At 40.5% G+C, this 13,826-nt stretch overlaps 1 protein-coding gene across 2 annotated transcripts in view; it reads left to right on the top strand.

The window, feature by feature from the left end:
- The window catches only part of TRIM2 (tripartite motif containing 2), a 189,787-nt gene that overhangs the window by 110,123 nt on the left and 65,838 nt on the right, over positions 1-13,826 (top strand). For both annotated transcript variants that reach the window (XM_006884464.1, XM_006884463.1), the window contains exon 3: positions 9,119-9,356. In XM_006884464.1, coding sequence (XP_006884526.1) covers positions 9,119-9,356 — 238 coding nt within the window. The remainder of the gene's footprint in view (positions 1-9,118; positions 9,357-13,826) is intronic.

The raw sequence follows: 13,826 nt of genomic DNA, 5'->3' as shown, positions 1-13,826 counted from the left end.
GATAATTGGGATGGGAGTGTCAGAGACAGTGCGATTGGCACAGGACAGAGCGGAGTTTAGGGCTGTTGTACACAGGGTCGCTATGAGTCGCAGGCGACTCCACGGCACATAACAGCAACAACAAGTAATCTGCTATATGTTGACCAGTTATTCTTCTTGAATGTTTTTCCGTTGGGTTGTAATTACCAAAATGGGCTTTTCCCTCCCCAAGGAAAAGAAAAATTAGTAATATCATTCATTAATTTATAATATCATTTAGGTATTTCCTTAGTAAGATTATGTATATAAACAAATATAATTGTGTTTTATAGTATTTTGTTGTATATATTTTCTTGTTAGTTAAGATACATAATGAAAATGCCTTACTTTCTATTACAGGACAGGAAATTCCTTATTTCCAAGGACTTCAAATCAATGTTAATTACATGCATTATCGAACTTAACATCCATTTGCCATCTCATTGAATGTTCTTTAATTTGCTTTGAAGCTCTCGGATGTAAAAGAATAATTAAGTCCTAGGTGGTGGTGTGGATGGATGGAGTGGGAAGATGGTTAGTTTTATCTCCATTTAATTTTCTCTGTTCGGAATTGTTGTAGTCATGCGTATGTGTGCATATGTGGTTTTTATTTGTTAACTTTAATAGTTACACATGCTATTGTGGTATGCGATAGAGGCAATTCCATCTCATAAAAATCTTTACATGGCTTTAGACCATAATTTTTTCCATTTTAATTACCACTTTGACTCACCAAAAATTTAAAAATTCTCTCCTGTTCTAATTTTATTTTGTTGGCCATGGTGGAACTATTTCAAGTCTGGTTTTTACTCCACTCTTCCATTTGTATTCTGGAAATGAATAACCTGGAGCTCGGGTGATGTGGTCCTTAGTGAGTTGTGCTAGTAACCCTGGGCTGAGTAGCTCTGGTGGTTCGAATCCACCAGTGGCTCTTCAGGAGAATGATGAGCACTCTCCTCCCATTGTAAATGATAAGCTTCAGAAACCCAGTGGAGAGTTTCTACAAGTCAGAACCAACTTAACAGTGGTGAATTTTTCATTTGAACGAGCATTGTCATTTGAAACAAAAGTCTTTGCATTGATTTAAAAAGGTTCATTCATGTCAAGAACAGCGTAAGTGTTGCAAAACAACCAAATCTCTTAGAATTGCAGGTTTTGACCTTAGCACAAAAACAGGCAGTAGTGCTCCACTTAAAGATGGTGGACAACTGTGTTACTTTAGCTTAGTTTCCACCCATGTGCCAAAAACATCACTACTGGTTAAAAATTCACTTTGTAATCTTACCATAAGTTTCTTTAGAGGCTTTAAAATTTCCACAATTAATTTGTTGTTGTTCTTATTGGTATGTGCTGTCAAGTTGCCTGTGACTCATAGCGACCCTATGTACAAGAGCCCTAAACCCTCTTCTATCCTGTGCCAATCTCACTGTCTCTGATACACCCCCCCCCCCCATTACCCCAGTCACTGAATCAATCCACCTCATGAAGGGTCTTCCTCTCCTGCACTGTCCCTTCACCCTCCCAAGCATGACGTCCCTCTCTAAGGACTGGTCTCTCCTTGCAACATGTCCAAAGTGTGTTAGACAAAGTTTCAGAATCTTTGCCTCCAAGAAGTAGCCTGGTTTAACCCTCTCCGGGATGAACCTGTTCGTCTTCTTAGCAACCCATGGTATATATTCAATACGCTTCTCTGACACCACAGTTCAAAGGCATCAATTCTCCTTGTATCATTCTTAGTCATTGTCCAACTCTCTGACACATAGCAAGTGATTGCAAAGACCCTGGCCTGTACCAGGCACAGCTTGCTCTCCAGAGTGACACCATTGCTCTTCAGTACTTTGGAGAGGTCTCTAACAGCAGACTTTCCCTTCAAAATAGGTCTTTTAATTTCCTGGATGCTGGTGCCAAGAGTGTTGGTTGTGGAGCTAAGCAAACTAAAGTTGTTAACAATCTATCATGATGCTGCCAATTGGCCCAGTGGTGACATGTACTTATTTGTCATCAGACAAATAATATTTTATGTTATTCTCAGCTTTTAAAAGCATCACAAGGTTTTTGCATGCCTGGGTGGTGCAGAGGGTTAAGCACTGGTCTGCTAACCAGTAGGTCTGTGGGTTGAACTCACCAGCCACTCTGAGTAAGCAGCCTGCGTACCCAACCTTGAAAATCCTGTGGGACAGTTCTGTCCTCGTGCTCTGTCCTGTAGGGTTATCATGTGTCAGAATGGCTACACAGCAGTGTGTATTGACGGGTAGTAAGGTTTCTAGCATGATATGTACATAACTGTTCCACTTGTTTGGCAATCCAGGACAGGTTTCCTTATATTTTGAAAATCTTTTAGATAGTGTCAGAACACAAAGTATTCAAATGAATTCAAGACATTCTCTTAAAAATTCTTCCAATTTAACATCCTTTCTTCTTCTTCGATAACTTAGTGAAATGTGTATGCAGCACATTTATTTTATACTAGTCCTTTTTTAAAACCTTGTCTCTTTTACTGAACTCTATGACAGTTAATGTCTGTAGGCCAGAGGGCACTAAATCAGTCACCAAAACTGTCATTTTGTTCTGACATGTGCCATTCAATTTTACTGCAATTTCTGAGCAAATAAAAACATTTAATCAGATTAGGACCATTGTCAGTGGTTACAAAGAAATCCATTGTAAATCAGTATTGTGACTTTCTAAGATCTAATATACAAAGTTTCTTACCTATAGACTTGTATATATATTTCTTTTAATTCTTTCATGTCCAGCATCAACAGATTTTTCCCACCAAGTTAAGCAAATGGAACATTCATTCCTAAAAGAGACCTACTCAATCTACTGGCAAAATTCAATTTCTTTTTTTTTATTGAGATTTTATTGTAAGTTTTTAAAGAACTTGGATTTCCATTCATTCATTGTTACACATTTTCCTCTCTCCACCCTCCACGACCCCAGTTCGCTTTTTTCTTTGAAAAAAGAGTTCTTAACATTCACTTTCAAAGAAAATATTCATTTTTTGATGACTACTCCTTTTGAAGCTAAATTTTAAGGATAGGCAAAGTATTGTATCCCTAATAGTTACTGAGCTGATTAAAGAATATTGACCAGCGGAAGTATAATTGGATTTAAATCTTACAGAATCCTGAAGATTCAATTAACTCAGACAGCCATTAACTCTAACTAATTCACTACAAGCATTGATGACTGTTTACTAAATTTCACCTTAAGGTATTCTGGAAAGCACACTCATCTCATTTAATGTTTTTTTGTTGCGTAGTCAGAACGCTTATGACATCTTTACTCTTTCTTGTCTGCTTGTTTTGCACTGTATTATATTCATCTGTGAAGTATATATATACACTTAAAAATTTTTTAGATAGGTTTTCTCTGGCTAATCTCAAACTAGAATTCAAGGGTATGATATTAACATTAAGATATATTTTATAGTCACTATATTACATTAATACCACATGCAAGCAAGATCCTGCCTGCTGAAAATTATCCAATAATGATTGGAACAGCACAAAAAATGGAGACCTGTCAAATGTGCAGGCTGGGTTTAGAAAAGGCAAGGCCACTAGGGATATTGTAGCCAATGTTTTATGGATCTTAGCTGAAAGCAGAGAGTACCAGAGGAATGTCTGTCTGTGTTTCACTGACTAACAAAGGCATTTGACTGTATGGATCACAGCAAACTGTGGCTGACTCTGAGAAGAATGGGAATCCCAGAACATTTGATTGTGTTTATGTGAAACCTATGCTTGGACGAGGAAGCAGCCATCAGAATAAAGCAAGGAAACACTACTTAGTTCAAAATCAGGAAAGCTGTACACCAGGGATGCATCTTATCGCCATACATTTTCATACTATATGCAGAAAAGATCATCTGGGAGGCTGGGCTCTATGATGAGCAATTTGGCATCAGGTTTGGAGGAAGACTCGTCAAAAAACCTGTGTTATGCAGCTGAAACAACCTGAATTGCCAAAACTAAGGAAGACCAAAAGCGTCAAGGACTAGCTGCTAGATCAAGAAAGCAGCTTTCAATATGGATTAAAGTTCAATATGAAGAAAACAAAGATTCTCATGAATGGGTCAGATAGAAGGTGAAGAAATTGAGATTTTAACAGCTTCAGTTTCCTTTGTTCCACAATCAACATTCTTGGTACCAGCAGCCAGAAAATTGGAAGAATTGCGCTGAGAAAATCTGTTTTCAAGGACCTCTCCAGGGTGCTGGAGAGCAACAGTGTCAGTCTGGAGACTAAGATATGCCTGACCCAGGTCATGCCTTTAACAATTACTAGATATTTATCAAAGAGCTGGGCTAAGGATAATAGAAGAAGAATTGATGCCTTTGAGCTGTGGTGCTGAAGAAGAGTATTGAATATACCATGGACTGCAAGGAGAACAAGCAGGTTCATCTTGGAGAGGGTGAAATCAGGCTGCTTCTTGAAGGCAAGGATTTTCCAGCTCCGTCTGACATACTGTGGGCATGTTGCAAAGAGGTACCAGTCCTTGGAGAGGAACATCATGCTTGCAAGGGTAGAAGGACAGCGCAAGTATGGAGAGATACCTTTTTGGGATGGATTGACTTAGTGAGTAGGGTAATGGGGTAGATGTGTCAGAGACAATGAGGTTGGCTCAAGATAGAGCTGTTGTACATAGGGTCTTGACAAGTGACTTGACAGCACATAACTACAAAAACAGCATATTACATTAAAAGAGAGCTCTGTTAGCTTGGTCTATCTGGAATGGCACTGCTAACCTCAAGGCTGTACCTTTCTAACAGTTCGAATCCACCAGCAGCTCTGAGTGAGAAAGTTGAGTAGTCTCCTCCCGTGCGTTTACATTCTTGGAACCCCAGTGTAGGGTCAGCTATGAGTTGGAACTAACTTGATGACAGTGAGTTGTTGTTTGTTGTACGTTAATTAAAAGGAGCCCTAGTGTTGCACAGGTTTTCCCTCAGAGCTACTGGAACAATTCAAACCACCAGCCTCTCAGTTAACAGGTACTTAACTGTTGAACTGCCGGTGCCCCTTGTGGTAGGTAGCACACATTGCCAGGCACTGTGGAGATGGTTCCAACACAGAGCCATTCTGTGTACAACAGAAAGAAGCCCTGCCTAATCCCATACCATACTCAGTCTCTGCTTAAGCCCATATCTAGTTGCAATCACTGTGTTAGCCCATCTCTCCTTGAGCGTCTCCACTCACCAGCTCTCTGTTTCCCAAGCACAGGGTCCTTCTTCAATGAATTGTTGTTTTCTGTCTAGTCAGAACCATTTCCTAGCTGACCTTCTAGTGGGTTTTCAGAGGCAGTAAATTGCACAGGAGGAGATTGTCCATCAGTCTCCTGCGGAGCAGCTGATGGATTTGATCTGGGAACCTTTGGCTTGGCAGCACAGCTCCTTACCACTAATCACCACAGCTCCCTTTCCAGGGAATGACCCCTCCAAATCACATGCCCAAAGTATATGAGAGAAAAGTCTTATTATCCTTGCTTCCGAGGAACATTCTGATTGCATTTCTTCCAAGACAGAGTTACTTGTTCTTTTAGTAATCCATAGTATATTCATTACTTTTTGCTAATACCATAATTCAAAGGCATCAATTCTCTGATCTTCTTTCACTGTCCACCTTTCACATGTATATGAAGCAATTGAAAATACCATAGCTCATTTAGCCTTTAAAATGAAATCCTTGCCCATGAACATTTTAGAGAAGTAGTAGGCATCGATTTACCCAGTACATTCCACTGCCTGATTCCTTGATCGCTGCGTCCACTGGTGTTTGTAGATCCAAGTAAAATCAAACCTTTGATGACTTCATTCTTTTCTCCATTTATCATGTTGTTAACTATTCCAGTTGTGAGAATTTTTGTTTTCTGTATGTTGAGATATACTTCATACTGAAAACTATATAATCTTTCATCTTCATCAACAAGTGCTTCAAGTCTTTTTCATTTACCAAAAGCAAGGCTCTATAATTTACAAAGCATAAGTTGTTAATGACCCTTCCTCCAATCCTGATGCTATCTTTTTCACCTCCGGGTTATCTAGCTGCTTCAATTATATGTTCAGAATATAGATGGAATAGAAGTAGTAAAAGAATACATCCCTGTTGCATACTGTTTCTGATTTTAAACCATGCAGTATCTCCTTGTTCTGTTTGAATGCATTTTGGTCTATCTATAGGTTCCACATGAGTACCATTAAGTGTTCTGGAATTCTCATTATCCATAATTTATTATGACCCAAATAGTCAAATGCATTTTCTTAGTCCATAAAACAAAAATAAATATCTGTTCTCTGCCTCCAGCCAAGATCCATCTGACATTAACAGTGAAAGCCCCTGTTTCAGGGTAAAATTCTTTTGAATTTTACTTTGTTCATGTTATACTTTGTAATTCATTTCCCAGAAGTCTTCTTATGAATGAAGAGTGTGATTTGATTGGGTGCGTTTTTTTCCTTGTTCACTCAGTGATGGTGGCTAAAACGTAAAGGATGACACACAGTCCATGTGTCCCAGTTGTTATTGTTGATTGCCTTCAAGTGGAGCGTGACTCTATGAATAAGAGGCCTGAAGCCTTTCTACAACTCTCAACACTTCTAGAAATGCTATTACTATATTTGATTTACAGCAGTTGACAAACATGTCACTCTTTATATCCAACACCCAGAGCCTCTCTCTGTGAGCCCTGCAGGGCTGCCCGACTCCCAAGTCATTGTTCAGCTGTCTGGTTTGTGGCTCCTGTTTCTTTAACTGGTGAGAGAGTCCACATTTCTGGACTTCCCTGGGTCGGCCTCTGCCCTCTCTCTGTTGGGACTAATCCAATTGTACCTGCCTTCTCCATCTCATAACTAGTTGTGGGGATTGGTGAGATCCTAAGATCCTAAATCAGGAGAAAGATGGCCGGTCCCCTCCCATGCAGCTTGCAGCTGTGGAAAACAAGGAGACAGTCAGCTGTGAGTCAGTTCCAACTCGATGGTACCGAGGACGCCGTGAGAAGATCCCAAGCAAATCAAAGATGCTGTGTTGTATCATCTCGTGCACTGAAATGATTTCTTTTTGAAGTTGCCAGCAACTTTTCTTAAAATAGGAATGTGATAATTTTGTTTTGTAGTGACCGCACTTCAGGGATTGTCAGTCAGGAAAGGGAACCCTGAGACCTCTTCACACCAGCTCCTGCTAACCACACACCCCCATACACCAGCCACTCCCTGAACGGCATCTCATCACTCTCTCACTCACCCCAGTGTGTCCCCCTACATATCCTCCAAAAGGCCATCATCGGGTTTGTAAAGAGAGCAAAACAATAGTACCTGACTTTACGGAGCTTACTGCCTAGTGGAGACCCAGTCCTATTCGTCTAAACCATTTCATGAGAAAATTGTTCAGATTAATAGGAAATGAAAATGACAAGTAAATACTACACACTAGAAGTAACCAGAGACCATATAAGGAGGGACTTGATTCCAATTACAAAAGGATTCTTTGCAGAATTGATTAAGCAAACCAAGAATAATTGAAAATGAAACAAAAAGTGATGGATAAGCAAACCAAGAATAATTGAAAATGAAACAAAAAGTGATGGATAGAGAGAATTTTAGGTGTGTTACAGTGAGAAGGAGCTTGGTGCTTTGGATGAACTTAAGCCCAGCATGGCTGACATGACTGAATAAGTGGGGAAAGACAAGAAAATGCTTAGGTGTATAGTCCATGTTGCCAAATAATACAGTCTTATCTTTGTTGTAAATCAGTGAAGACCATGGAAAGGTTTTAATGTTGACTATGGCAGTGAGGGAGACTGAAATGTTTACTTTTGGACTTGGAAAGAATCACTTTACTGTGAAGTGGTGATGGTTTTAAAAAGGACAAAGTTGGGTGTAGAAATGCCAAGTACAAGGTTAATGGAATAAGAGAACTTAAATCTTAACAAACTTTAGGGATAAGGGAAATAAAGGGGGATAAGTGGAATGACTGAAGAATAACTCCTAGTGTTCTGGTTCACTTAGACGAGAAGTTGGCCCTGTCAAGTGTCAGGGCTTGACATCCAAGAGACATCAAGAAAATAGCTGGGATACAGATCTATGGCACAGAGGGGACATGTTGCAAGAAATATAAATGTGCTTTTCTGTAGTCATGCATGTGGATCTAATATCCTGGGGAGAGAAGAGGGCTTGTTAATAGAGCCTTCCTTATCTCTGAAAGGCACTGACTCAGGAGTAAAGATCTAGCAGACAGGAGAACCTAGGGAGTGTGGTGTCACGGAGTCTGCAGGGAGGGGCAAGGGGAAGAGCTCATGTTGCTGCTGTGACTCTGGGATCTTATCCCTACTTCAACCACTTCCACTTTGATGTGTTTAAAGTCCAAGACTTCAGTCATCTCCACTTTGGTATGTTTTTAATATCTGAAATCTGCTAATGATCTTGTTTAATAAGTTTCAATGTTAATTTTTTTTACTTGCTTATTCCAGATTTTAATCTTAAGTTTGTAAGTACAACACTAGATATCCCAGACTGAAGTTTCCCTAATTTTAAAGTGCATATAAATTCTCTGAGGATCTGATTCAGTAGGTCTGGGGGTGGGGCCTAATTCTGCATGTCCCCCATGGCTCCTGGGCAAGGTCCACACTGCTCACCCATGGACCATACTTCATGTGACTCTAGGTAGCCTGAATGGCACAAACAGTTAAGTGCTTGACTACAAGCCAAAAGGCTGGTAGCTCAAAGCCACCCAAAGGTATTTTGAGAGACATATCTTCCAATCTGCTTCCCAGAGATCCCAGCTGATAACACCATGGAGCAGTTCCTCTCTGCACACACAGTGTCATCATGAGTCAGAATGAACTCGATAACAGTGAACAACAGGAAGTATTGTGGAAGTCAATGACATCATTTTTCTCCTGGAGCATAATAATTTGTCTGAGCAGTTTCCAGGGCCAAGGTGAGCACAGGTTATCTCTTGGTTTCTGAAATACCCGCTCAGTAGAGGAGACCATGAAAGGCACTTACACAGGATGGTTCATATAGGACCTGATTACATGTGTGGTGGTGGTGGTCTGTCCCATAAACCCTCCTGTGCTGATGGCCTCCTACCTCTGTGTCTGCCACAGGTGCCTGCAGAACTATATTCCTGCTCACAGTTTGACCCTGTCCTGCCCTGTGTGCCGTCAGACCTCCATCCTGCCCGAGAAAGGGGTGGCTGCGCTTCAGAACAACTTCTTCATCACAAACCTAATGGACGTGCTGCAGCGAACGCCAGGCAGCAATGTTGAGGAGTCTTCCATCCTGGAGACGGTCACCGCCGTGGCTGCTGGAAAGCCTCTCTCCTGCCCAAACCACGATGGGAATGTAAGTGGAGTAACTGCAGCAAATAGCTTTTAGCTTTGAGTGGGCTTTGAATATACTTGAGTGTATACAGTATAACCGGACTCCACCTGGAACATGAAACATTTAAATTTTTTTTTCCTAACCAATCTTTAGACTGTTTTGCCTTCATATTTCATACTGATGAAAATTATTTTAAGTAATAAAGTCAATCTCACTGTGTTTACTTAGTACATATTGTTAGTATCCCCAGAAGAGCAAACCAGTAACTGTTTGCAAGCTGTGCATGCTCTGACCCACATAAACATCTGTGCAATGAATTATGTATGAAGACTTAATAATGGATAAGTTCTACAAATTGAAAATGATTATTGCAATGTTAATTAATTAGAGTTCTTATGTGTCTAGTGGGGATTTTTTTCCCCTACTCATAGAATCTATGCCTTAACACTAAATAGAATTTGAAAGTATGTGATTCCTGGGTAATAAATAAAGATTATGAATGATACACATTTTCCCAATTACTAATATAGGAATTATCAAAAACTAAAGAGAATCTGTGTATGCCCTCAGATAATTGACAGCTGTGCATACCACCGGGGTCTCTGGTGGACTAATCTGTAGGAAGTGGTGTTGCCAACACAAAGGCAGCACCTTTCAGGGGTTTGAATCCAACAACTCTGTTGGAGAAAGATGGATGATCACCTCTCACATCATTTACCTCAGAAACCCAGTGGAGGGTCAGCCAGGAGTCAGTTCCCGCTCAACAGCAATGAGGGAGGAAATGTATGTAAACAAAAACAGCAACAACATTCACTGCTGTTAAGTTAGTTTTGACTCATAATGGCTGTCCCCTGTTTTCTGATGCTGTAAATCTTCAGAAGAAGAAAGTGCCCATCTCTCTCCTATGCAGTGGCTAGTGGATTTGAGCTACTCAACTTCTCAGTCAGCAGCCCAATACATGATGCACGGCACCACTCGGGTTCCTGAAAGCTTTGTAGAGTTGTCTTATATATTAGCTATGTGTATTTGTTTCCTGCACCTGTGGTAGCACAAGTGCTCAGCTGCTACCCAACAAGGTTGGTTGTTCAAACCCACCAGCTGCTCCATAGAAGTCCTCTTTTATAAAGATTTAGGGCCTTGAAAGCTCTACAGTGCCAATCTCCTTCATGCTATAGAGGCACTGTAATTTGGAATTGATTTGATGATCGTTGGTTCTGGTTATGTTAGTTATACAGGGCTGCCTCAACAATGTGTGCAAAGGAGATGACTTTCAACAAAATTCAGGTGTCATCAAGGCCATGATCTTTTCAAAGGCTTCGGAGGATCATCTTTCCTTTTCTCACTTAGCCTTCATCAGCCCAGGTGTTCCTTGATTTGCAGCTGCACCCTAAGTCGCTCATCCCATCGCAGTCTTTCCTCTGAGTGTCTTCTTCTCCTTATATGACACCCCTCAGACTTGGCTGGGAATACCCTCCTCCAGAATAACCTCATATTGACAAGGAAACATCTTCAACCACCCATTTTCAAGTTATAGATATCAGAGGTTAGGATCTCAACCTAACTTTCACTGCCTCTCCACTTCATTGTCGTTGAGTTAGAACAAACTCATAGCTGATTCCTATCTTGGGCCATCTTCACATTTCCTGCCACATAAGAGCCCATTGCGACTGTCACCATGTCAGTCCACATGGTTGAGGGTCTTCCTCTCCTTCGCCGACCCTTCACCCTTCCTAGCATCATATCAGAGTTCTGATCTACTATTCATAGTGACGCTATGCATCCTACTTGACTCGACCACACCTATTAACAACATAACTGATTCTTCACTGGGTTTTGGGGACTGTAAATCGCAAGAGGAGATTGTCCCAATTTTACCCTGTGGAGTTGCTGGTGAATTCAAACTACCAAGGAGGTGTTCCAGGTACAGCCTTTGGTTTACCTACTGACTTTAATCCATAACACTATGTGACCCAAAGAGGTAGATTGTAAACTGGGTGAGAGGGCAGCCTCAGAACTCAGACTGCCTGGTTCTGATTCCTGCTGTTTAACTCTTAGGCAGGTTTTATAAAAACTGGTGTTTCTTAACTTCAACTAAAGAGACAGATGATATCCAACAAACAGTAGAGATAAAATGACAATAGCACTTATCATATAAGATTAATGGGAGAATTATATGTTTATTTCCTATAAAATAAAGAGTAAGTGTTCAAAAATGTTACCAGATGCCATTAAGTCAACCTAATTCATGCACTGTGCTCATTTTTTAGAAGTAAATTGGCAGGCTTTTCTTCTGAGTCACCTCTGGGTGGATTAAAATTTCTAACCTTTCACTTAGTCAAGAGTCCATTAACTGTTTGTACTGCTTGCTGTTGTTATGTACCATTAAGTTGCACTGTGTACAGCAGCTCTGAAGCCCTGCCCTATCCTGAACCAGTCATACTGACTCTGACATCTGCTACCTGCCAGTTACTGTGTCAATCCATCTCATCCAGGGTATTTCTCTTCTGTGTTGTCCCTCCACTCTTGCAAGCATGATAACCTTCTCCAAGAACTAGTCCCTCCAGGCTATGTGCCCAAAGTATGAGACAGAGCTTCAACGTCCTTGCCTCCAAAAAGCAACTTGGTTGCTAACCTCTCTAGGACAGACCTGTTTATTCTCTTGGTAATCCATGGTATATCCAATACTCTTCTCCAGCACCACAACTCAAAGGCATCGATTCTTCTTTTGTCATCCTTACTCAGTGTCTGGCTCTCTGATGTGTAGCAAGCAATTGGAAAGACCTTGGCCTGAATCAGATACACCTTAGTCTCCAGACTGACATCATTGCTCTTTAGCACTTTGGAGAGGTCCCTGACAGCAGATTTTCTAAAAGCAATCAATCTATTAATTTCCTGACTGCTGGTGCCGAGAGTGTACCTTGTGGACCCAAGCAAGCTGAAATTGTTAACAACCTCAATCTCTTCTCCATCTATCATGATGCTCCCAATTGGCCCAGTGGTGAAAATCTTTGTCTTCTTGATGCTGAGCTTCAATCCATATTGAAGACTACAGTCCTTGACTCTATAGCAAACGCTTCAGATCCTCCTTAGTCTTTTTTTTTGTTTTGGTTTTTGTTTTGTTTTGTTTTGTTTTGTTTTGTTTTTTAAAGCCTACAGTACCCGGTATCCCCAGGCGGTCTCCCATCCAAGTACTAACCAGGCCCGACCCTGCTTAGCTTCCGAGATCGGGCACATTCAGGGTGGTATGGCCGTAGACAGGTCCTCCTTAGTTTTAGCAACAAAAGTTCTATCATCTGCTTAATGCATGAGTCTTCCATCACTTCTTCCTGAATTGAGATGAAGATGTTTATTGAATTCTACATCTTACCTTTATCTATTGATGCCATTTCACACTTACTATTTCTAATGATATATGACAGCCGTTTTCTTTCTTTATTTTTTTTTTCACAATACCAAGAAGAATTTATTGACCCTTGATACTCAAAGACTGGAGGCCTACTGGCAAGAAGCTTTGCTGCAATTCCGAAAATATGCGGTTCAAATCCACCAGCCTCTGAAAATCCACTGGAGGGTTTAAATTTACTGCCTCTGAAAACCCACTGGAGGGTCAGCTATGGGTGGGTTTCAACTTGATAGTACACAACAATAACAACACAAAGACTGTAGCTTTCCATATGAATTACGTATCAACAGAAAGAAAGCAAAAATTTTCCAACTTGATCAATGAAGAACATGATAAATGGAAAAAAGATCGCAGTTGTGAAAGGTTTCATTTGACTTGGATCGAAGTCAACACTCATGGAAACAGCAGTCATGAAGTCACACAACTCAATTCATTGGGCAAACCTGCTGCCAAGACCTCTTTTTTTATTTTATTAAATTTTATTAATTTTAATGAACATTTACAGAGATTTGGGGTTTTCATTCATTCATTGTTGCCCTATTTTCTCTACCCTCCTCCCCAGTTCGTTCTTTTCCCCGCCCCTTGTAAGTCTGTTTTAATTGTCCAATTGCCACAGTGCTTGTCAAAGCCAGTTCTGATTAATCTCCTTTGTCAGTGTGTCCTTTGCCATTCCCTATCACTCCTCCCTGAGAGAGACTTCACCTTGATTCATAAGGAAAAGGGGACAGCGTATTCTCTTAGCTACTTTCTGCTGAAAAGGGACGCTGTAGGTTTCAGGGTGAAGATCTTCTCTCACTACTCTAAAGGGCCCCTTTGGCAATAGGAAACATATAGAGATTGATTTTGGAATTTAGATGCACTGTTATTAATTGTGCTTAGCCGTACATGTTCATATCCTTGAAGATGTATCATGGAAGTGTTGCAGCCTAGAAGACACAAATTTAACTAACAAGTTAAAAGCACATGAGTCAAAAATTAAAAAGCAATAATATTCCAAGTAGAGGCTCTAATAGTGGCACAAATCAAGTTACAGAGGGAAGGTAGTTCTTACAATAAAAGGCCTATTGACTAGCACTTTGTCTATTGTA

This window comes from Elephantulus edwardii, unplaced genomic scaffold (genome assembly GCF_000299155.1).
Source record: "Elephantulus edwardii isolate Elephantulus edwardi_28Jun2011 unplaced genomic scaffold, EleEdw1.0 scaffold00034, whole genome shotgun sequence".
Taxonomy (NCBI): Eukaryota; Metazoa; Chordata; class Mammalia; order Macroscelidea; family Macroscelididae; genus Elephantulus; species Elephantulus edwardii.
This window is presented reverse-complemented; position numbering and strand designations above follow the sequence as displayed.